Source organism: Acanthaster planci, linkage group LG05 (assembly GCF_054643075.1).
Source record: "Acanthaster planci isolate LZ-2023a linkage group LG05, COTS_SCS, whole genome shotgun sequence".
NCBI lineage: Eukaryota > Metazoa > Echinodermata > Asteroidea > Valvatida > Acanthasteridae > Acanthaster > Acanthaster planci.
In genome coordinates, this window is record NC_141781.1 from 7,392,319 (window position 1) to 7,418,637 (window position 26,319).

Below are 26,319 nucleotides of genomic sequence, written 5' to 3' on the forward strand. Positions count from 1 at the left end.
CACAACAACTTCAAACAAGCAAATATTGGAAGTGTGCGCGAGCTGTATCCGCAAGCTAAGGGAATCCCTTATATGGCGGCCTGTATATCCGTAGTGCCAACACGGTCTGAGACTATCAAGCCATACGTCATACTACGAATGCCTTCATTCACCGAGTGCCAGAAAAGGTCCTCAGAGACCGGCCTTCACCATTGGCTGATAATGTACCACGTGAGGCCCTGCGCAACCGCAGAGTTCTTCCTCGCTGAGGTAATCTGTGCAGAGATCGTGCAAAAACTTCCCCGGTACTGTCTGGGTTCAAGAACACCCCTGACATTCCTCGCACTCGAGAAGGTTACGGCACAGACTGCGGCGGTCCGTCTTTTCCTCCACGTTCCTTGATCGGGGGTAGGCCGGCTGTACTACATTCCACACTCCACTCGATTCGACGCCATTAGCACGGTGCTCGCTCTTTTCGGAAGGCAAACAAGGAGGTTGGAACAAATACTGCCAAAATGGAGACCATAAAGAAGAAGATGCAGGCTCTCAAGCAGGAGAAGGAGAATGCCTTGGATGCAAGGGATGCGGCGGAGAACGAAAAGCGGGCAGCCCTCGAGAGAGAGGAGGTGGTAAGTAGAAATACCATCATCCCGACTGAAGCCAAACTTGACAACCAGGACTTTTGTTGAAGTAAATCTTCAAGTTGGTCTTAGCTCAAACTCAACACCACCAGAAGATCTGGTACACATTGCAATATTTGCCTGAGTAAATTTACCAGGATTAGTATCTGTCGAGGGCTAAACCACTCGATACTAGAGATGACAAATTGAACAGAGGTGATTAGTTCTGACACGATTTGACTGTGCTATTTAAGGGCACCAGGCGAATTCGTCCTGTACATTTTACAACAACCCGTGTACCACCGTGTCCGGACCACATTATTTTATGACTCACGACAACTTCCTTCCTTAGAGATTAGAGCAAGTTTCATGCTCTATGCTTAGAGCTGTCTGCCACCATTCAGGATCTCGATCCTTGGTTGGCCTCCTGGCTTTCTCCCTGAGTGTTTTCTGGGCCCATTCCAGTCAGCCAAGTCCGCTGAAGAGAACCATGACTTCCAGAAAGACAAAACAAAGTGTAAATGCACAAGTGAAAGTTGCTGCCAGACAAAAATGCCGTGGCAGTGCCCCGCCTTTGGACTTGACTTCGTACTAGTCTGTCATTTAACTTTTTTTCCCTCAAGTCAGGGGAGAGCCTTTACTGTTAATGAAAAAGAGACAGAAATAAGGGGGAAGATTTTCAAAGCAGGTTAGGTTTTACTTGTAAGGCTATTTTGACCTTGCTATATGTTTTGATCAATTCAAGGAATACGAAAGTAGATTTGATCCTTTTATTCTCTTTCTACTATATTGTAGTAAATTGTATTGCCCAGAAATGTCTAAATCACAAAATAACTGTGCAGAGAACATTGTCAGGAAAACTGTTTTAAAATTTCTATTGTTCCCTTCAACCACAACCATATCTAATCTGGAGATCTGTAGAAGTTAAATCCATAAAATGTCGTGTATTAATTATTTTTAGTGATCTATTGTGTTAGAGACACGGAACGGTCGTCGCATTCGCACCCGCCCATTACTACTAGTCGTGTGTCCTGATTATATGAAGCAAGGGTATGCCCAAACGAGGCACATACCGCGCATACCAATCCACATTCCATGCCCAAATAAATAGAATACAACGGCTGTTTGAACGAAGCTGTTCTCATTTTCTGGGATCGAGCTTCATGTCTTATCACAGCTATGAACTCGCTGATTTTAGTGTGAGAAATATAACAGCATCCTTCACTTTGTTCTTGGATTTTAGGTTTCTTTGTCGATTTGACAATAAGATAATGAAGAAACGAGAAATTCTGCCTTAAAACTGTTTACTGGCTCCCGATCGCTTTCAAAATTTCATTGACGACTTTTAAAGCCGTCACTCTTTTCTGCTATTGAATTTTGTATTCATATACAATGAAATGAAAAACACAAAAGGACATTTTCTTGACCCAACCTCTGCTTTTCTTTAAATCTTGACCAGCGTTTGCTTTTCAATTTCTCCTTCAAGGGAGGTCTCACTGCTGTGCAAGGTTGCAGAGGTCATCTTCATTGTTTTCATGTACTTTTTGTTTATAGATCAGCCAGCCAAATTTGTGACCATCGCTCATTGTCCTAATAATTTGACCATGCATTTTCAGGTCCATAATTCAATTGTTTAATGTATATGGAAATGGCGTGCTTGCATTATTTACTGGTGAATTTAAAAAATTCACAACAGCTTTCAGCGGTAAGTATGATCATTCGAATTCACAATAGGAAAAAATCTATGCAATACAAGCGAAGGAATTCTAAATGGGCTCTTTTGTTTGTTCAGTTATTTGTAATTTATAATTAATCTTGTCTCTTTGCTTTTGAAGGCAGGTGTGTTATAACTGTTGTCTCTTTCAAGTTCGGTTGGACAATCTAGTAACGGTGCTGATTGATTGCCTAGATTCGAGCACCACAGAGCAACATGGCTGGCGTGCGGGGGGGGCACATGTACAATTATGATTTTTTTTTCCAAATGAAGACCGTGCATCCTTGATCGAAGCATCGAAAATGCAGTGTCCGGAGCTGTCTGAAGATATCTGGAATGGCTTCAAGACTTCATAAGCAACAAACCGTCGGTACATTTTTCTGCCCGATAGATGTGCATATAATATACTTGAAGCTTCATCAGGAAGGATTTGGCCGACATGGGAGCCACGAAACGCGGATGACAAAGGTGCTTTTGGCACAGCTCTGATAATTGTGCCTTCCTATGCTGGCAGTAAAGCATTTTTTGCCTGCGTAATTTCGTACTGAAGGAATTTGTCAGTAATAAGTTACAGAAACATCGATACCGATTAATGTAATAGCGCTTCATTGTGGGAAAAGAGTGAAATATAAGGATTTTTTTTTATATTAGCAGCTTTGGTGTTTTGTTGATATTCTCGACGGTCGCCCAAGGTTTCCCACGAAAGGCATGAAAAACCCTTACAGTTTGGTATTAAATTTGCGTGGGCGTTGCGCCCACCATACCGCCAATAACGTTCAAGAGACGGCACAACCTGTCCCTTTGTCGCACTGCTGAAGGGTTGTCACAAAGTTTCCTTCGAGAAACGTAACTATCATGAATTGAGACGAGTAGATATAACTTAAACATTAAATTTCTTTAATATGAATATAAAAGGTAAATTAAATTGAGATTATAATTTGAGATAACCGAAAAGACTACAACTCTCTGATCCACTGGATCAGACACATAAGTAAACTCTCAATATCGTGTCAAACACAAGTTCCAAAAATGACCGCTGGACTTTTAAGGTCATTCCACAATATCAAATCGGAACATTACCAGGTAGAAAATATCATGATGAACTCGTTCAGTTTCAAGCAATTACCAAGAAAACTATACTGGTGTAAAACTTACAGTAATTCGGGGAGGAGAACATCACTTAGGCTTCAGGCTGACGCCGTGCGAAGACCGGTCAATTCGCGGAGAGTGCCGCCGTAACTATACGCTTACTTCTTGGGTCTTTAGCCTGTACCAGCGGTGGCTGTGTTCCACTCGCCTGTCGGTTCGGTAGGGAACAACCCAACAACATTTGATAAATCGGACACTCTCAGACAACTCTCTCCATCTAATGCCAAAATCAATTTAACACACTCAACTTGTTGCTGTTGTTTTAATGGTGCTTTCAGCTACTCGGGCTGTTTGCGCCAATAACTACATGTTTATCCATAACCTTTATTAATCAGCATCACGTTACGGACGTTAGAAAGACGGTCCAGTTTCAGAGGCGGGGAAAACCGGAGTACCTGGAGAAAACCCGCGAGAGCGAGTATGGACTAGAAACCAAACGCACATAAAGCCTGGGCTGGGCCAAGCCGGGACTCGAACCCGGGCCTCAGTGGTATAGAGAGAGAAAGAACGGCTACGTTAACCCGCTTCCCCTGACACGCTCAACACTACCAGTCAACTATTTACGCCCCCCCCTAAAAAGAGTGCTTTCACATGGAAACAAAAAAAGAAGAGACAGCAAATTTCAATGACCACTGTGGGCGAGGGGCGTTTTCCTGCTTCACGGATAAGAGACAAATAAAACTTGTTACGTCAATAAAACCAAGTGTGATAACCATGTCAGTTCGGGTTGGATAGCGAAAACGAACACAAAACAAAAGCAAACGAAATACAAAAACACGGCTTAAGTAAATCTGAAGCGTTAATTAAAAAAGGAAAATATTTGACAGGGGGCACGGCTGCACCAAGAGTCCCAAAAGATGTTTCTGTGTTTCGCTGGTAGTGCTTTCAAGGCCTCCGTCGCCTTTATGACGGAAGGACTGGTAAACCCTCCTCTAGACGACAACCGAGACTTGTAAAAAAAAAAGATTTTGACAGCTTTTACTTACGAACTTACTCTTTAATGAGATCAGACAGGCTTCATATTACGCATTATGTGCACAGAACCGAGTACTGAAAAAAAGTTCCTCATTTACATTGTCCAAAAGTGCATTTATACAATTAAGAGCATACGACGCGAAGGTTACTGGACAACACATTTCGGGCAAAGTTTACTCTGCTTTTAGTTAACTTTGTTGAAAAGTGCACGTCTTCGATTATTAATCTTTTTTCCCCACAATAATGAGGCTACTGTAGCTGGTGTAATTTGAGTATGGCGCCTTAGTTTCTTAACAGGGTTTTCTGTTCGAACTCACTCGCCTACAGTCATAACCTGAAATAACAACGAATCGGCCAAGAAAAGATATCTTACTAAATATTGATGTTTGAATATCTGTAAAAATGAAGGTTTTTTTCCTGGATTGACCTAACACGATAGCTTAACACAAAAAAGGCATCCACGTGCCCTGTGAATGGAAAATTGAATATTACAGAGGTTCATTTACAAACTTTGCTTCACAGTTTTCATCGGGCCCCCGTTTAAAATAACGCAGAATTCATAAACTGCACTTCTAGAAACACTGAGGTGCAAACAGCTAGCTCTGGGAAACATTAATATCAAGCCCCAAATCTGCCTTTTAATAACATTTTTGTGGAAAAGTACTTTGAAATGGGCTCGTGAATTAATTTTTAGGTGCATTCTGTCTTTTTCAGGCGCAAGATGAGATCAAGGAACTGCAGTCGAAAATCAAGACGATCGAAGCCGAGCTGGATCAGGTGCAAGACAAGCTGACTACCAACGAAACCAGACTGGCCGAGGCAGAGAAGGCTCAGTCTGCGGTGAGTATCATGATCCTTCGTGCATGGCTGTCGGGTAGCGCTCTCAGAGGGGAACGTTTGAGACTAGGACTTTCCTCAAACGTCAGGCTTACTTTGGGTCTCTGTCTCCGGAGATTATGGCCCAATAGTTGACCCTTTTTTCTGGACGGAAACATCTATATGGCCAGCACTTTTTCATTTATTGCATTAAATTAATTCCCCCACAGTTAACCAGGGTCAGAGGAGAGAGAAACAAAGATTGTTGATTTGTTTTTCAAAAGACTAAAAACACCCTGGGTACTTTTTTCTAAAATTGTATCACTGGAGTCTACAGGTTCGTAATCCACACAATTGCAGTAAAATGCTGGCCTAACGGTCTGACGCAAGTTTACAGCCAGGTTTGGACTCTGTCTCTGCAGGTTCCGAATGTTGAAGACCGACTTACGGTAAAAGAGCACAAATGAAGCCGAAACCAGAACCTCAATTAGCCAAGGTGTAAAAATGGACGAAATCAACCCATTCAACATATTCTATTTAGTGGGTTATTTGGATCTTGAAATGTGTGTGTCTGTGGTCACATTCTTCCCTGGGCCTCGGCGACAACCTCCAAGATCACACACGAACATTCCATGATGTTTCCATTCATTCAATTCCACTAAAGCAAACCCCTTACGTAAACAGCAAATGGAACACAGGAAATCACGGCCACGTGTGTACATTCACGACCAGGCTGAACCAAACGTTAACGAGACTGACAGATGGTGGAAACAAACGCTCATATATGACTTGAAAGTTGGAACTTACACTTTACAAACTAACACTAACAAAATCGACGCGTGATAAATACCAATGGCTTCATGTCAAGGAAACATGGGTGTCTCGACACAACTAGTATCTTCTTTCATTTCTGCCCGTCTTGAAATAAAACATGACGGAACTTTTTCGAAATTGGAACAGGTACATTTAACAAGTAGTACTGCACAAAATAGCTTGTAAGACGTGTGGAAGGAAGTAATATTAGACAAAAATGTTGCTGTCTATTTCGTATTCCATAACTTTGCAACAGTGCCCACTTAAGACGATAATTTTACGAAAAATGTCATGATACTTTTAGACTTGCCTTTGTTCTCCACTGCGTCCACGCCACGATCTCCACGGTCTTCATGTATTTCTCCCGTTTTTGTTGCCTCGTCCTCAACTTGTGGATGATTGACCATTCAGTCCCATGAATATTTGAAACTCGGTCAGTTACGTTACAAACCACAAATACAGCTGTGCTGATGGATTTCGACTGAAGTTCAAAGACAGAATACTACCTGATGACCTGTCGTTAAGTCTATGATACATTACAACTAGCCTTGCAAAAACGTTGCCAACATTATAATCAAGGCCCTAGGAATTCACCTAAACGCAGCGCATGAACAGAAGTTTCCAAAATTGCCAAAGGTACTTTAAGAGTAAATTATTCATAAGTATGAAATTGCTACTGTCTACAAATGATCTTGAATTCACATCAACCTGTTTAACTTGACATCTGGAAGTAACTTTAGAACAGAGTGCTTTTATTTATTTGATATTGATCTAATAACTCTAATGTTTAATCTAAGTAGAAGGCTCCTTCATGTTGCTTCTCGCAGGTTGTTTTTTATGTTTGTTTCAGGCGTTTAGAGACTCTTGTTGAAAGTGATACAGTGTTATTATCATGCGTTTAACTTCCACACCGCTTCCTGAGCCGCACGTGGAGAAAGTTACGATATGAGACAGACCGAGTTAAGACGCCGCTCCATTTCCAAAATACTGGATTGTTGTGCTCGCGACTTTGCACTTCTCAACTGGAAACTGAAGTGCGATACATCAAAGTGGCACCATTTTTTGCGTTATTACTCATTCGGCAACGCATACAGAAATACGTTTACAATGACAAGCATATCAAAGAACATAATTTTATCAAATTAAAAAATAATGAGAAAAAGATACTACAGTAAATGAGAAAAATGATTATAGGTTATATCGAAGGACGTGTAAAGTGGAATATGGGAAGTAAGGGAGGGAAGGGGTGACCCAGTGGCTCAGGCTTGGGACAGGATGGGGTCAGGGCCCGGGAAGAAGGGCTGTGGAGGGACCTGAAACAAGGACAATCAAACATTTCAAGTCGGCCAGGGTAATGACCCTAAGGCCTGCCTACCCATGCTCGAAATGTCTACACAGGTCTGAAATATTCTGCGTGCAAGTTCGTGTTTCTCTCAAAATACACTCAGCCCTGACTGCATTAATTTTTTCAAATACTCAACTTCGTCACCGTCTCAAGTTCGTCCCCGAAACCCATCCCCGATTGTGGACCTGAAGCGTTTAAATCAAATTGGATTTCTGTAAGTTTTTGCTCTCTTGCATCTTATTTGATATTTTGTGGCACAATTAGACTAATTAGTGCGCTTGAAGCTTCAAAGTCAGGTAGTAAAAAAAAACAGTTGAAGCCTGAGACGAAGCCGAAGTTGGAAAACGGCCATGACGTCCGCGAGGCAGTCCGCAACAGCGCCCTCTTGTGTCGATTTTACGAAATGTCAAAATTTGCATGGGCGGCACGGTAGTGAGGGTCACAGTGCAGAGCTGTGGGTCAGGGGGACAAATTATTTATTCCTGTGAGACGCCAGGAAATGACAGTAAAGATTCGGATGAACCTGTGGCGCCTCGTCCAATCTTGTTGGGAGACATTATTTCTTTAGTTGAGCATCAAAGGAAGTACATCAACAGTTTGAAGCTTGATGTTTTTCTCAGCACTCTGCACCTAAAACCGTGTTGCATTTCCATGTCATGTGTATTTGTAGTTAAAAGGGTTTAAAATGTTCGATTTTGTCATAAAGATGGCTAAAATTTATTTCGAGTAATTTTCAAATAATTGCATTTTGTATACTTCCGGATAGATTTCCTCCTCTTGTTTTGTTTTGGTAAGTTTTTATAATTAGTAATGATGCCGTATATTATGGAAACGCTCAGCCTCTCTCGCTGGCGCTATGCACGTCTTTCATTCATTTTGAAAAAAAAAAAATCTATTCTTAAAGTGTCACGCTCACGTCGGTGTCACTTACTCCACGTATGAAACTACAACATGTCAGGTCAAATGAAGATTATTTCAGTCATATGAGCTTCGACCATAAAAAGAATAGGTCGACGAAACAAAGTTAATACATCAACGAAAGAACGGTTTTAGGCGCGCGCATACGGAACATTTGTGTCCTCCAGCTGCCATTAGTTTTACTCATTAAACTTGCTTACTCGCTCTTCGGTCTTCAGCAAAAGTTATAGTCAGACAATTCTACCAATCCTTAGCAATCCTAGATAAAAAGGAAAGCGTTTAAACAAACAATGAAAGGTAAATTTAAATGAATACCGGTAGTGATCTTTTCTACGGGTTGACACAGACCGCGAACCAACACACGCTTTGACAAGCTAACACGCTTCTGTAAGCAGGACCAATCAGATTGCAGTATGCTAATGAGTGGACACTCTTTGGCACCGGACAGTTTTTGTCATGACACCGGTCACACGATTCATTTCGTTAGTATCTCTCCGCGCCAACCTGATATTCACATACCTCTTTTTGAAAATCAGAAAGCTATCTAAAGGTTTGATACTTGGAAATGCTAAATTTTGAAAGTGTATATTTGTGGTCATGTTTTCCGAAAGGGTATATACAGGGTAACGAGGAATGCGAAGTAGTTTGTCGCATAGTGGCGGGATATTGGGGTCAGTGACTCAATCGTGAAATACCTTGCGCGGGGGCACTCCTCCTATTTATAATCGGGTTGCATTTAAAGACAAGTTGATTTTTGGCAGTCGATACGAACTTACGAAGTGCCGCTAAATATTTTCTGACGAGGGGATCTTGCTAGGACAATATTACTGATGAGCAGCTGTGTGAAGTTTAGCCCATTTCGATAAAAATGGAATTTTTATTTTCTTTTACTTTACTACAATGTTGAATTTTGTGTGGTTTCCTCCACCCTTCAAACCCTGCAGATGGGCTCAAAATTAATTTTTCAAAGCAGAACAGTCCGTATCCACAATAGTTGGCTACGGTCAGAAATAAAATACGTGCTTATGGAGGCTTTAAAAGAAGGGCTGAAGTGTTATTACATAAAATGCCTACTTTTGGTCGCTGCTCATCCTCGCTGCAATATACTTGACTTGTTCCCTAAGACGACCGGACGGAAAATCGGGGTTCAATTTCCTGTCTTATTTAATGCCCTGCCATCCCTAAGAAATTACTTACTATTGTGAAAATCTCGAGACCCTAAGTGAGGAAGTAATGGGAGACTATTGAGAAGCAGCGATCCGTACATTGGTTGTGGCATAGGGCTGGGTACCCCTTCTCGAAATAGCATTGTCGCTTGTGTGGTTATGGTGGAGTGGTGCGACCTCAGAACGGGCTAGGTGCATGCACATTACATGTACATGTATATCATATGGTACCGGGCCGTGTGTGCGGGGTATGAAACAAGTGGCCGTTGTAATGTGGGAGTGTCGCTGGCGTTCATGTATATGTCGTGTATGTTGTCTGGCTGAAGCCTGAAAACCGCCCGTAACGTTCTCAGTCGCTGCGCCCTGAGAGCAATTGTTTCCTAAGGCCGTTGCTTTCCGCCACAGGTCTGGAATTGTATCCCAGAACTTCGGGATTTATAATTACTAGTGCTTAGTTCTTTTCCGGAGAAACATCAACTAGCAAGGCGAAATGGAGCAGATAAAGAAAAAGCTCGCTAAGCTGAGGGAAGAAGCCGACGTCGCAAGGGAAGAGGCCATGGAACTGAGGAGACTTAACGCGGAGTTCAAACAGAAGTTGGAGATTGTAAGATAACCGTCTGATTCTAAATGTGTCTTTATGATTTTCCCCAACGTAGATTTTAAATTGGACCTATGGTTTTACGTGACGTGTGGTCTGTCTGACCATGGTCGACATTGAATTTTAATTTTATTATATTATGCATATTTTCAGAAAAAATTACTGATTGATTTAACCCACCGAAGTATCTCTCAAGGATTCGTTGCCATCTGAGGACATCTGAAGAGTAATTTTTGAAAGTTGCATCCCTGGAATTTATGGATTACGTCGATCATAATCGTAATTAAGATGCGACTTCGTTTGGTAATGCAGACGTGGAAAACACAGGTTTGCCGATCGCCTTCCAATTGAGAGTATGGCGACACCTACATCGGATTTCATAATTGATTAAAGTCCTAGTGCTGGGTGCCACGCAAAGCCCCCACGGCACCTATAAAATTAACATTTCTCCGCGACCGTGTCGTAATAAGCACCTTTTGCAACATTCAAAACTTTTGATAGAAGATCGGATGCATTTTACCAGAAGGTGAAAGAACATTTTATCACCGAATAGAGAATCCGTGTTCGTCACCATTTGGCCTTGTCACCATTTGGCCGATTTTGAGTCGGTGGCTTTGCACGAGGAAAACACCTTTGATGCCTCGTTTTCCTCGTCCGTAGATAGTTGGGCATTTTTTTCAGATAGCCAGGCTCAGGTTAAACTTGGCCCCAACGGAGAATATTGCAACCTGACATATTCGGACGTTTGTGTACAAAGTCGATGGGAACGAAATCTGAATTTTTCTCAGTCCGAGCATGGCCCGACATTCATGTCTTTTCGGCATTTTTTCAGGGACTGACCTTTCTTAATTGAGGTGATAGATGATGAAAAGAGTAGGGGCAGGATGCAATATTGTAGATGTTCCTAGCTGTCATGAAAAAATGTTGGTTCAGCACGAAAAACGTGTCTGTAGAGTTTCTTGTGCGCGCCGTCTGCTCAGTGTTGCATAGGATGGGGTACCCCGTGTAATCGACATGGCTATACACACACAATGTAATCCGTGAATCGTAGACGAAAACAAGTGGCATGGCTGCCATGTGGGAGTGCCGCCAGCGAGTCAGTGCATATGGTACGCAACGTGTGTGTTCAATTTAGTGTACGCGGCCAGTCGCGCGTTGCTTGTCAACCGTACTTAAGTACATGTACTGTACATGCCGGCGCCCCAATAACCTGCTATCCTCTCTGCCTTCCGTATCGAAAACTTCCTCAACGGCTTGCGTTTTCAACTCCCACTGGGCTGTCCTTGGGTGTACATTTTCCCTTTGTAAGATAAATCCTTGATGATATAAATCATAACCTCAACAAAGATCAGTGCCTGATATGACAAAACGTGAAGTGTACACTGGTAGGCCTAAAAAGTACTGGGACTTCAGTAACAAGCCCTGTCATTTGTGGGCTAGTAAAGTAAAAAACGTGTTCTTTGGAATATCATGTGATACATAGACATGCATAAATTTTATGGTTACTGGGCCTATGTTGTAAAAGACTGGCATATGATATGTAGATAATATTAATAATTGCAAGAATAATTTCATGAGGTGACAGACCGTTCTATTTCATGAGGCAGAGCTGAGTGGAATAGAACATTCCATCTTTCACTGTTTATAAATTGGAAACCCCTACATGTATACATGTACATTTACATGCCACACTAGGCACTGGCAACAAGGCTATTACTAACCGGCAGTGAAATTCCTGCTGCTGATATGTGCAAGTGTGAGTTTGACGAGCGAAAAATGTCCAAGACTGTCAAGAAATCGAGATACAAAATCCAGAAGACGGGTATATCTAAAGCATCCTCCAACAGGCAAATAGTATTTTGACATCACTGAATTCGCACACAAATGTTTATTGAAACTTGCAAAGACGTTTGGGTGTATAAAATGGCAGGAAAATCACTACAATCCAGCGATATAAATGTACTCATAAATGCTGCAAATAACGAGGGACATTCGCTGACGTGCTGCGTTGAACAATGTGAAAGCCTGCCCTTGCGACACACTCAGCACCCAACATTGCAGATATGTTTCCACTGTTTGTGTGAAAGGGCCTTTTGTATGTAGGGTTTGAATTCGAGTGGGTCAGTTACTGACAGCTGAGAAGCGTATGGATGCCTTGTGCAGCACACATTTCGTCATTTTCTTCAGTTGTTTGTCTTGGACACCTTAACTTAAACTGTTCCTGTCACGATCAGAGATTACCATAACTTAATAAGGGATTGAATTGATAAAGTACTTAATGTACATGTACTGCAGACCAGAGGGTTCTTTAGCAATTTGACTAATGATGTGCATGCAGCTTGGGTCTAGAAAGTTACCTAGAGCGTAGAGAACAAAATGTACATTTTACAATGTCCAGCGACAGTAGTTTGTTACAGATGTGTGCAACCAATGGCTGCCAAGGACTGAAGCTTTTTAATAGCATCATTTTCTTGATGTAAAGGAACCTGATTTTCCTTTCTAAAATATCTCTCAGAACCCCTACATGTATTACCTAAGAAACAGTTTTAACCTGCAGAAATGCATGCATTCAGAATTAATATACAGGGGTGTAAAAGTGTACTTGAAGTTGCTTCAGATGTGTACATGTACGTGTACAGTTACATGTCACTGAAAAACTGATGGAGTCCATCTGCATTTAAATGCAGCTTAAACTCTTGATAAATTGTGACCTTTCTCCGTTTTTGTAATACACTGTTATTTCAGTAAGGTTATATTCCTTGTTGTGTCATTCTGTCTGGTCAGAGCCCATGGTGGACTGTGCACCGTATACCCTACTTGTTCTTGCAGCTGCTTGGCTTCTTGCTCCGAAAGCAGTAAGCTTTGTGCTTGGGCATGTGATGTGTTTCCCTAACAGACTGGGGCATTGTGCACATCAGTACATGAGTAAGCTCAGCCCATGCTATTCTTAAGTCCAAAGTGTACACTGATATTAGGATTCGGGAAGGATGAAGGTCATGCATACAGAATCTGCAACGGTCTGCAACTGGGCATGCATAACTTCATTGTACAGTATCGGGCATGCGTGACCCGCTTAAGGCAATTTAAAGGAACTCCTTTCATTGCATTGCATGTGTACATTTTCCTTAAGGTTCCAGGATAAAATAGCTTGTTGTTTGGGGGTTAACCCTCTGCTTTGACATTAATCTGTCTGGCAAATTTTGTCAGCTGACTTAACCAACCAATTTTTAATTAAAAGACTGGCGTAGGCAACCTGCAATGTATACATTTTGTTTTTAGTACCACCTTTATCAGGGGTGTGAGAATTTATATCTTTAGCTGATTTCAGCTTTTTTTGTTTAGATGTTGACCCTGAATTTCAGCTTTTTTGTTTGTTTGTGTATGTTCAGAAGCATGAAGACTGCAGCTTGATAAGATGTACCTGTATCCCTGTCAGAGCAAACTTTTACCATTGGTTGGCAAGGGTCACAGGTGGATTTCATGGATGCATTTAAACTTGGGACAACTTTGGATGAATTTTTTACCTGTGTGGAGAAAAGTTGCCCTGCGAGCTCGTAGATAGTACATGTACAGTTGTGTATAAGGGTTGTACAGGAACCAGACTCCCTATAAAATAAAACAAAACAAAGGTACCCAGGAGCTTGGACCAGTAGCCATTCCAGGATCAAAATTCAAAAAACAAATTTTAATGCATGTAATTGTAACATTTGTTGTCCTCAAAAAGCTCCTATTTAACAAGTTTATTAATGTACATAGCAACACTGCTTGCTGTCCATATATCTATGTTGTCAATTCTGATTAAGGCATGCACTATTATTGAAAGTTACTGAAATGCATACACATGTAGTAGTCTCTCTAAATCAGTTTCTTCTAAAACTTTCAAAACCCTTTCTTTTTATCAACAAGAGGATACTAAGTACTTTTTAATGTTGGTTGTGAGTACCTTCATGTAGACATAATGTGGAACTGGTTTCGGACATACATAGGAGCCTGGGCACTTGGGTACCCAGCTCAGATGCTTTAGAGTGGGACTAACTTTGCTACGTGTACAGGTGAATTGACCACAACTACGCTAGCAGGGCATTGTACTGACACTTCTTGAATTGTGCTCTTCTAGGCTGAAGCAGAGAAGGACGACCTGGTCCGAAAGACACAGCTCCAGGATGATGACATCACAAGACTCACAGAACAGAAGGAGTCGCTATCAGGAAAACTAACGCAAGTTGAAGAGCAAGCTGAACTTCACATAAGGTAAAAAGAATTGATGGAATGGCCCATCTGTTGATCGGCAGATTCACTGATGGATTAACCCTAACCTTATGAAATCCTCAGAAATCCTTGCGTAAGATTTTGAAGGATTGGGGGCTTACTGGGGCTGTGTGGCAAAATATAAGTGGCTGGTTTTGACGGATGAATTTTGTTAAAGTCGATGGATGCAGCTTGTGTTATACATGTACTAGAAAGCATCCTGCTCTAAAGTACAACTCGCACGGCCTCGACATGACATACAGACAGGAAGTGCGAGAGGATTTTAGAGGTTTGAGGCAGCAGCCAAAATTCAAGAAATAATGGAGGATTTTGGAAGATTGAGGCTGTATCCAATGTTTGCATGGTTGGAAGATTCTGCCGGACTGGAGATTGCATCCCAGTAAAAATGCATAGGGTTGAGGGTTAATCATAATCAAATGACTGAGTAATCTCTACCTCCCTTGAACTTTTTCTTAAGAATTCATCAGTTTGTGGGAACCAAATTTTTTGTTTAAGTAAATTTCAGTAACTACTAGCAACGGATGGTATAACCAGACAGCAACATGGAAAATGACTTTGTTATCTCTAGGAAAAACATTGCGCAGCAAATAAAGTAATTTGTTGATAGTGTCAATTTCTGTCTGCCGATAATGAGGCAGGACTTCCAGTTGATTGGCCGAAGGATGAATGTGAATCATTGCGTAGGCCAGAAGCGGGGATAGAAAAGATATTTAGTCGGGAAATTTGGAGTGAGTAATGGGAACTTCCACTCTTCCAAATGCCACCCCTCAAACATTTTTGGGTCCTGTATAATAACTCGCTGTCTGGAAACTACATGTACATGTATGTAACCAAGCACTGGTGCATTTATACATTGAGCATGCACTGAATTGGGCCCCCAGATAAGTTCTTGGCACAGTGCCATTAATCATGCTTGTGCTGAACTAGAAAAGCTCCAAGTTTTGAAACAGTTGGTAGCAAGTTATCCCTTGCTTTTGTTTGACATCTACGTGTAGTTACTCTTCTGTAATGTCATTCCAACGTGTATGCAATACTGTTTTTGCAGAGTAGATGAATGATTATTGCATCATTTCGGAGTTACTGTCTCTGTTATTACGCTAGACAACAATTGCTTCTCCAACTTGAAATGGCAGTTACCCAGTTTTAAATCTGCACATGACTTTGAATTTAGCTTCCTTGCTTCCCATGCCATTTTTTTTTTGGCCAACTTGTTCTGTTGAATGGCATAGCCTGAAGGCGAATAACCTGACCCCCATCCATGCACCTTGTACCTTTTGGACAGGGTCTGACCTTTCCGGGTACAAAGTACAGTTTACTCTCCATTACACAAATGGGTTTGCAACTTTAAGGCCTTCCGTTCTTAGTCCACTGAAACCATCAGTTAAACAGGCAAGGTTATACAGCTCAGCTTGAGCCTGCCTTGAACAGAAGAAAAAAATTCTGTGTAGGCGTGGCCCACAAACCACGTTACCACACAGAATTGCGTCAACATGTATGGTATGTGGTATTTGTGTGGCATCACAGAAGTTTCTAGAAAAAGGGTTTGGCAGTAGTTTCCATAGAAACCTTTTTCTTTAGACTATTCAAAACAGTGGACGAAGGAGTCCTTTAAGCACTTGCTAGGATTGGTATAAAGAAAAAGCGGGCTTGTTCATTGAGACAGAGTTATTTTTGGCTTGTGCGCAATGAGCATCGATTGCTACAAGACTGATTTTAATCATTACCTGCTTATTGTAAGTAATTGTAAGCCTACCAACCCCCACCTCAAAAAAACCCCACATTTTCAGTGCTAAAAGGTAACACAGAAAGCACATGTCATGGACACACATTTGTACAGTGAAGGTGCACATTATGTATGTACATGTACATCAAGAACATTTTACAAGTAGAGAGTGTGAATTCCTGTTGATCATAAACTGTGCCTAATGGAGGCTCCTCTGATAACTGATCTCCCATGGTTTTTTATGACCTTGCCTTGACCTCATGTGACCTCAGCCCACCAATGCCATCCTCTCCAAGTGGTGTTTATTGCATGCCCCCAGACTGTACTTGTATGTACTTGCAGGCCTGCAGTGAATGTGGTGGCCTAGTGAGTTCTGCATTGGCATATTAGCAACAGTATACAAACACCAGGCCTGTTGCCTGACCAGAGACTGGGGTGGGGGAAGTTTCTTCAAACCAAAAAGTGGAACTTTTGGCACTGTGAACACATTTTTATACCAAGGCCTATCACAATGTGCTTTCGAAAACAACATTGAAAAGTTGCATGTATGTCGCAAACCAAAGGTTGCATGTAAGATTTGTGCACTGTAGTTTTCAATGTTGAATAAACTTAACAAAAACACATTGATTTCAAACCCTTGAAACACCTGAAATGTATGACTAGAGATTGATTCATTAATATGCAGAATCGTGGTCACCTTGAGCTTGAGAATCAAAGTACACACCCCAGGGAGTTAGGGCTAAAGAGTTAGGGAAAAGATAACCCTCTTTCCCCAATTATAACCTTTAAACAAGAGGTAACAAGACCATCTTCCAAAATTAATATGAAAAATGGAACAGTTTTCCCAAGTTCTCCATGTCCCCTTTCCACTGGTTTCAGAAACCTTATGTATTAATGATACATGTATATGCCGGTGACCCCAAAACGTTACGGCTGTAAACACGGTGCATCTTCGCTCACATGTCTCGTAGTAGAAGCATCTTCAAAATGCAGTGTTCTTATATGGTTCTTGTACATTTCGTTGATTGTTCCATACATTAAGTTTAAGTGCATGATTTGTTGTGTTTTGGTCATAACCTAAAACATATCCCAGTCTTGTGCAGTTCAGACAGGAGTCTCATTCACTTAAGACGTGGTAGCGAGGTTTCCATGCAATAATGCGTAGAATTGATTGTTCCTGGACAACGCATTAAGGGTAGATTTTAAACCTTCCTGGTTGTCACAGATAAGTAATATGCCAAGGATGCTTGGAGGACTGCATCCAAAAAATATCCAGTGTCTGCAAAAGCACTTCAAATTTAGAAAAGTGACACATAAGCCTCGTGGACTGCTTGTGCTATGTTGCAGCTGCCGGTGTACGGTGCTGCGGGACCACCACCAGGTTTGTTTTTAGGACTGCCACAGCAGCCCCGCAACACTGACAGGCTCCGTGCCATCCTCCTTATTCATCGTCAATTAAATTATAGTTACTTTCATAGGAATTAATCCACTCACTTTCACGAGAAGAACCTGATACGGGTTTATCTCTTTTTCTTTGACACATTGAAAACTGTAGACTCGATAAACAAGCACGCATGTGGGTTGCTGTCTTTTCTAGAAGCTTCACATGTACACACATGCATGTTCAAGGTAGCCCACGATTCAGCCTACATGTAAGATTCAGGTCTGGGTTCTGCTATAATACTGACCTTGTTATTCTCTAGCATAATTTTTGTATGAATAGTCTGTTGCCGCTGCATGTGAACATGAGTGCACTCCATGTGTATTCCACAGAAGTTATGTTCCACTCCACCTTCAACGTCTTGTATTCCGTCATTTCGGAACAAATCTCACAATCATTTTGGCCAGCTAAGACTAGAGTAAGATTTTAGGTTTATCATGCATCTTAGAGACAAATTTTTAATGTGCATTTTCTGCACGTCACCAGAACTCCTTGTTTGAATGCATTTTTGGCCGCAGCAATGCCAGCTTACATGTATCTTCATGCATGCTTCATGCATACCTGTTATGCCTATCTCCCCATTACATGTACTGGTATATGTACACATGTACATGTACGTCATCAACCCAACACAAAATTTGACCTTGCATGGTTCTGAAATCTGCCCAGTTGATGGTGGACAGAAATTGCCTCTCGTTTCTCTTGTGTTGACTTTTGGCAGATACAGGTGTAAATTAAATGTACACTGGTTTGTGGATGGCCAGTCTACCTCCGAAACCCTAGATGTCGCAATATTTGAAGCTTTTCCCTACCTCTTTAACAACACACTGGCCTACAGTTTCAGTATTACATGTACCCGCATGCACAATTGTACATGTGCAGGTGCATGTACAGGTACATGTACATGTTAATGTGCACGTGCAACTCAAACGTACATGCAAAGCTTGGGTTGTTCTCTTTATATGCAGTTTAATTCTCTTACCACCAATTTTTTTTCCCTGTGGATGTACTACAAGTGGCTGATCTTTAAATTGACCCTTAACCCCCAACTCCTAAAACAGAAAGTTTCAATTTCTTTTCTACTGGTCAGAGTAATTTGCAAGAGTTGGTGCTCTCCTGTCTCAGGATGTGCACCAGGATACATTTCGAGTGCCACTCTTAGAATTCCAAGCAAGAAATCTCAGGTTCCTCTCATACCCAGTGGCATATTTTCATAAGCTTTTGAAAATATTTCAAATATTTACTGTGTATCTACAGTAGCTATGTCAAGGGCATGTGTAGGTACATGTACCATACATGTACCTCTAAAGGCTGCACTGGTAGTGTCCATACCCTGCCCCTCCACCTTGCAACCCCCAAAGGAATGTCCTGTCATGGAATTTCTGTCTGTTGTAAAAGACCTCCAATACAAAACCCTGTTATTTTCAGGTACCCCTTTTGAGCCTGGTGAGCCATTTACCCACATGCGCCCAACTGGGCCCCTTTCATGTATACAAAAAGGGTGAATGCAGGCATCTTTTATGAATTGGACAGCATGGTTGGGTGGTCCTGATGAGGTTATTTAGTTGGCACAGAAATACAAGTCCTCAGAGGTCTGCTTGGATAAGTGAAACCAATCCTTGTCAATTTTTCTTTTGATGTTTGGATAACTTTACAATTATTTATGAAGAAAATGAAAGATGTGGAAAATGAAAGCAGCGTTTTCCTTTTAAATTTAAAAAGAGATGTTCACATGAACATATACATGTCTGTAATTATGGCAACTATTTTTTTGGTTTGGTTTTAGGTATGTCTGAATTGCTAACAATGAGGCTAACAGTAAAATTACCCTATGAGATGCACTATATGTGTGTGCATCCATGCTGTCTTCTGTGCTTTGAAGCCTGCCAAAGTATTGATTGGATTCCATGGCCTATGTGTTCATGTCCAATGAATAATGCGTGCCTCAGTTGGCCTGAAAGTAGCGTCATGCTGGCTACAGTGTGAACAGCATGGCCTAACCCCCAGTGTGGCACGCTCATGTGGCACACAGCAGACATTGTGGACTGGTATGGTGTTTGCTTTCCTGAGCCCATTCAAGCACCCCACCCCATTATATTGTGTAGGCTGGATTGAGGAATGAATGCATTCAAGTCTCCATCACCAGGGTCAAAGTAAGAACCCTGATGACCCCTTGTCAACAGCAAAAGCTACTTTGTACAGAGAAGAAATTTCCTGATCCTATAATCATTGTGCAGGTTGGCTTTGTGTTGGGGACGTGCAACCCCCCCCATGCTCTACCAAGCCTGCATAACATTGCTAGAACTTCTAACTCAAAACAGCAAAGCTTCAGTGCCCCAGACAGGGTCACAGAAAATCAACTCACTGGAATTTCCTGTTGTGCCCCATGTGGCATGTACTTTACAATTTAAATATGCATTTGCAGACCAGACTTTGAACTCACCTGTCCATTTACTTTGCTATTGTGGCTTGGCCTTCCTCTTAGGACAGGAATGGCTTAACTGCAGTGAGATTAGATATGAATGGAGTCGTTGCTTATGGTTTACTTGCCCTAGTTGATATGCTTCATGCACTGTGTCATTATAGTCTGGGGGGGGGGAATTTTGCTTTGGAGACATATGTTCCTACTGCTGCCTTCCTTTTTTTTATGTTTTTGCCTTGCATAGCAAAAATAGTTTAGATCTCAAGATCATGCTACCAGTACGCACTGAACCTGAGCCAACATCGTTGAATCTGTGTTGAACTCGGGCGCACAATTTTTCGTCCGTGCCTTTAACGCGCAATAATGTCGGTAAATGTCAGGGTTATTTAGTTAGGGTTGCTGTTCCTGTAGCGTACATAACAGGCCATCTCCTGATTGCATGCACCCTTGCAATGTCTTGGCTAGTTTGCATAATTTGATTCTCCATGGTGTCTTGGGGATGTGTACAGTTGACCAAGGGATCACCTGCAAAATTCCACAGTGCAAGAAAGGAAGGATTTGTCTGGAGGGGGTGATTTTCGCACTCATTTTATAACCGCATGTGCATCCTGATGATTATGCAAAGACTTTTAAACCCAGAATGTTGTTAAATTTGATGAGGGTTCGTCATCAATCAGATTTTAAGTCATGATAAACTGTCTTTATTTACATGCACCGGTAACGATAAAGTGATGGCTGAGACACATCAAATCTTTCTCTGGAATGGAAGGATACTTCAAATTAGTTTTATCACTGGGAAATCCCAAGGTGGGTCTCATTAGCAGCAGTGGAGAGGACAAGGTCATAGAATTCACATTGCGGCATACAATATACATTTATTTCCAGGAAAATATACATATGGTAGGACTTGCTCAATTTGACCTCTTTTTATCCTGAACTGGAGTGGCATTTTGTGGTTTGTGGTTTTGCATCACAAAAGCGCTTTGGTTGTACATGTATGTATTTTAGCAGTCTACAGTACATGTACATATGTACATGTACATATACATGTACATCAGTCTGTATGGTTCTGTGTAGTACCCAGTTTGATTTATTGGTTCTGTAAGGGAACAAAAGTGGCACTGTTTATTAGACAGCTAGGTATTATATGGAGTAGAGGTGGGGAGTGTCAGAGTTCACGGGTTCACAGGGACTTTGTACATGTACATATGTATACACAAAGATGTACCTAGCACGAGAACAGTGAAGATCTCGGAGAGATTTCTACTGAACCAAGGAGACAAAAAATAACTGACCAGAAGGTCAAAGCTGTTTGCGCCTGCATGTTCTTGGATCCTGTGTACTCATTTGTGACACAAGCAGGATCAGCACACCTCGTTCAGCAACCTGTTTCGGTACATATCGGTATGTACAACCCTGACTATGATAACCGGAATGTGAAATCAAGCTGAGGCCGACCTGCTTGATACTTAGCAAACACAGGACCACTGGGCTCATATTTGAGACTGGAACAAAAGGGCCCGGGAGGCAAGAATATGAGACATTTGGCAGTGTGGGAATCTCCAGGCCACAGCTGTGGTCACTGCTGAAGGTGTTAACTCATTTGTGACACTGACACCACAAATTGGTATGTGTATTGACCGTTGACCCTCATTGGGAAAAAAAGGGGAGGGGATTTTTGGTGAATAAAAAACAGAATATGGACTGGGATGGCATGTCTATTAATCTCATTCCTTGGTTAGTTATAGTTGAGTGACCTGTGCATACATCACGGATGTCCAAGCGTGGGAGATGGGGGGCCAAAAAGTGGTAATGTACATGTAGGGTGCCAGGAAGTGTGTGGAATCCACGAAGCTGACTGTTGCCCGGAATTTCTTGGATGCCCGGTTCATTCAAGCCCAACAGGAAAGTATTTCCCTTGTCTGATAAGAGTCTGGCCAGGAGTTGGTGTGTGGCTTGTGGTTTTTTGGGGGGGGTTGGACTCATGTCTGAAATATTTTTGTGGCCTTGCTGTGGTCAGATTGCTTAAATAGTCTCTGTGTGTTGTGTGACAACGACAATAACAACCAGTCCGATTTTGTCTGTTTTTTAAAAAAAAATCCATATGTACTGGACAATAACGACCTTCATTTCAGCTACATAAATGTGATGTTCTGCTTCTGTTTCCATTCCTTTGAACTATCACTTGTCAGCATTATATTGTGATTGGTGTCTGTTATGGATTGGGAGTTGCCATGGAGGGCTAGGGGCTCGCAGAACTTTTTTCCTGTCCTCGCCATTTATTGTAACTCTCCTCATCAAATCAGGGAACCTTACATGGTGTTGTTCAGTGTCCTTCACGTTTTAGTTTGTGGGGAGGCTGAATAAGCCTGGCCTCCTGTACAGAATCATTCAGGTGAAGGTTATGTGATTACCAGGTAACTCCTCAAGACTGCTTTTATGAATAGTAATGTTGCTGGTACCGTACATGTACATGTGTACGTGAGCTAACAATCGGAATGATACTGCTTAAAAGCCACATTCTTGGGCAGACAAATTGAAGGAACCCACACTTCATTGTTGAAAGTAACTGTCGTCCAAAAATAAAAGTGAAATTGTGAAAAAAAGAGAGAAACAACAACATAACCCTGATATTTCCTTGCTGTCAAACAATGGTCCTTGACCAAACAGGGTATGTTCATGTACGTGCATTTCTAAGACCATATAGAATGTCAACACCACATAAAATTTAATTGCTTGCCATGAATAACAAACTTACATTTTGTACTTGTTTACGGAGGACATGGAGCATCAAGTAGGGGCACTTTCTGTTTGAAATGAAAACCAAGCGTAAAGTGGAACTTACTCCAAACGTGGAAAATGTGAGACACTACCAGTATATACATGTACAGTACATTATATTGTACATGTACATGTACACTAAGCTGCAGGGACACTCCCGTTCTACATGTACCTTGAATGACATCATATTTGGCTCATAAATCTGGAAATGCCATTAGCATAAACTGAATATTCAACGCACTTAAATTTCTCCCTCTTACTGCTACAGAGGAGGTGGAAAGATACCGTAACATGTACGACTACGTACATGTAAAGCCATGCTTCCTGTATTCAAATCATAAAAATCTTATTACTGCCAAATCAACATATAATCCATCTTGAAAGTCCTCTTCTGTCTGTCAAGAAAAATTGAATGTGCCTGATGACAAATTTGGTTCAAATTTATCTTGGGTTAAGGGTAGAGGTCAATGCAATCATATGGCTTTTTGCCAGTGTTCTTTTCTGGCCAGTGTTCTTTGCCAGCCATCATAAGTCGGAACAAAGACATTTTCTAGATCAATTTGTATCTGTTGGCCTCAAGGCCGGTTCATGTACTACCTATACATTGTATATGTACTGCAGGTACCAGACATGGACATGAATGCAAAATCATGACTTCATATCAATAGTAACACTGCGGCTTTGCAGAAGTTCATCACATTTCAACTAAATAAATGTTGTCAAATTTACCACAATTTTGTGGTTGCTTGAAGTATGAAGCAAAGTCTGTCAACAAAAATATAAAAAAATTGACAGCTACATGTACATGTACATGAATTGAAGAGCAGGTCGTATTACCCCCATGGATATATGTGTGTGTATCATACATTATGGAGACACCTTCAGGCAGGTATGCACGCTGAGCTGTGAAACTTGTATTACTACATGTAAATGTGTGCCTGTACTTTCACATTGAAACTGAAATGAACACGCCCATGTTATCATACGTGTACATTACGAGTGCAACAGTAAATAGGCTGATGCATTGTACATGCCATATTGGGAGCCTGTATGGTAATGTTATTACAGTGTGTATTGGACATGTAAACCCAACCTATCATGTGCGTGCAATAAATTACATGTTGCCCTGGCTGCTACTCGGGCTTTGGGTGTGTGTGTGTGTTTACATAATGAACGGTATGCATAGGTTTATGTAGTAGACAGCCAGAGCAGTGTGAAGGTGCAGTATTTGTACACTTACTGTTGTGAATGACTATTCTCTTTGGCTGGATTAAATCTCTGTGAAATCAAGTGCTCATATTGTGTACAGTCACAAGCACATGTACCGTGCATACATGTACGGTATGTACACACCAGCACCATCGTGGAGAGTACACGAATTATGGGGCCATAGTGTATGGCTTCTTTGTGAAGATAGGGTACATTTATTACCCTTAATTGACGAGCAGTGTGTGATTCCTATCCATTGATTCTGTCTCATGTGCTTGTGTCCAGACATATGCATGGACTCTTGTGAATCTATAATTATTCCTATATTAGTCACAGACTGCAGGAGCAGGTAGTCATGGCTACCTTCTCCAGGCATAACCCATGAATTTATTATAATAATGATCCTGTTTCACTATCAACTGTGGCCTGAGTAACTGACACCTGTTGTTTATCAAAGTAGTGTAAATTCCAGCACTATGTGTGATCATTTCTGGATCAATACAAGCATGAGGTATTTCAAAAGGGAAATAATGCCAAAATTGCGACAGGAAATAAAACTGTGAAATGTAAATGTACGTGTACACACATGTACGTGCCATATGTGTACGTGCGTGTTTGGTGAATGAATGTATCATAAAGACAAGAACCAGTTCCTTTTTCATGTCTCTGTTTATAAAATTACCTTTTCCTTTTGTAACGTACAGAGGAATGTTAGTGGTTTTTATTTGTCTCAGTTCGTCAGTGTAGTCTATTATGGTGTAGAGTGTTTAATGAGGTTTCCTCTTCTCTTGTTCTCTCTTTTTTTTCCTTTCCTTGTTCAGGGCAACCAAGGCACTTGAAACTAGGGGCATGGCTGATGATGACAAGGTTTGTACCTGTGGAAAGGCTGTCAAACAATGAAACGCCAATTTTTCCAATCCACTTAAACAAGGAAAGTCTCCTTTTTCACCTTAGACGCAGTGCATTTGGAGTTGAGACTACTTATCCAAAAATTACAGTCACCGAGATTTTCAAAGGTGAATTTTGGCTGATCCGTGGCCTTGAATTCAAACGGGGCCAGAGCTTCAATAAGGTCACAGTTTTCGTAGAATAATCTGCTAGATAATTGGATTGGATCATGTACAAAAATATACAGTTGCAATGCCAAAACTTTTGAATGCCATTGAATATTGATATCACACAGATATTAGACCTGTTTTAAGAAAAGTATTTATTCATGTTTCATTGCACTTTTTGGTTTTGATGACTGTTGCCTAGTGAAAGGAGGCAAAAGACATCTTATTCCATTTTCTTTTTTTCGTGTGCTGTACCATTAAGACTAACAGTTTGTCTAGAAAAGCATTTAGCCACAGCAGTAAAATTTAGACCCGTGGGTAAGATTCACCCGGTTGCTGTCAGTCCAAGAGTACATTACTTGTAACTACAGTGATATACAATTTTAATATTTTACCATTTTCCAAAAATATATCTCCTGTAAACAAATACTTTAAGTGCGATCAGTATAATTCCCAGTAGACACACCCTCTGAAATGGAGTTACCTAATTGTCAGGACTGATGCCCACAACGTGGCCTAAAATTGTACATTGGCGCATGTACAGTTTTCAGTAATTTGGTCCACCTTTTGATTGTATCAATGGAGCGGTCAAGACAGGTGTAAATCTTTGATTACTTCGTCTCTTTCCTTGTTGCTACGTGTACCTTTAGGTCATTTAGGTCTGTCTTGCTTTATTGAATGTGCTGCATGAATGTGATATGGCACCATAGAAAGGGAGCACAGGTCAGAATTGGAAGAGAAAGAAATTGATGAATTCTCTGGAGTAAACAGGTTTTTGCCATAGTAGAACATTTATTGGAAAGTCTAAAAAAAAGCTAGTAATGGGAAAAGCTTGAAAAATTACAAGTAGCAGTGTTGAATAATTTAAAAGTGATTAAAGATATCACGTTTGGAATGTTTAAGCCTGGAATGAAACTGAAAGGAAAGATACACTACTAAGAGCATTGAAAAATATTATTTAACACTAAAGCGTCAGCACGCCTAGCTCCCTTTGAAATTTTGCCTATGAATGGTCATTATGTAACAAATGGTGTGCAGCAGGTCAAAGGTCATTTCACTTTTCCTTTTTGATGAAGTCGTCTTGCTTTTCTGTTTTATGCTTTCCTGATTTTCCTTGACAGTATTGTTGAAATGTAATTTTCCTTTTCTGTCAGTATATTACTGCTGCTTTTGATTTCATCTTTTTATGTTTTTCTTTTCCTTTTCAATTCCAACTTCCATTCTCCCAACTGTTTGATTGTTCACCTCCTTCCTTTGCATCATTCCTGCCATGTTGGATGCTCACTTTCCTGGACGACTCCTATCCTCGCCATGAATGGGGACTCT

At 41.2% G+C, this 26,319-nt stretch overlaps 1 protein-coding gene across 5 annotated transcripts in view; it reads left to right on the top strand.

The window, feature by feature from the left end:
* The first annotated feature begins 298 nt into the window (after positions 1-298).
* Positions 299-26,319, top strand: part of LOC110988751 (tropomyosin-1-like) — a 49,096-nt gene continuing 23,075 nt past the window's right edge. For 2 of the 5 annotated variants that reach the window (XM_022252566.2, XM_022252559.2), the window contains exons 1-4: positions 300-608; positions 5,152-5,277; positions 14,211-14,344; positions 24,760-24,805. In XM_022252566.2, coding sequence (XP_022108258.1) covers positions 495-608; positions 5,152-5,277; positions 14,211-14,344; positions 24,760-24,805 — 420 coding nt within the window. In that variant the 5' untranslated portion in view covers positions 300-494. Of the gene's footprint in view, positions 609-5,151; positions 5,278-9,696; positions 10,100-14,210; positions 14,345-24,759; positions 24,806-26,319 lie in introns of those variants that run through there. The other 3 variants (XM_022252575.2, XM_022252553.2, XM_022252585.2) reach the window with 3 other exon arrangements.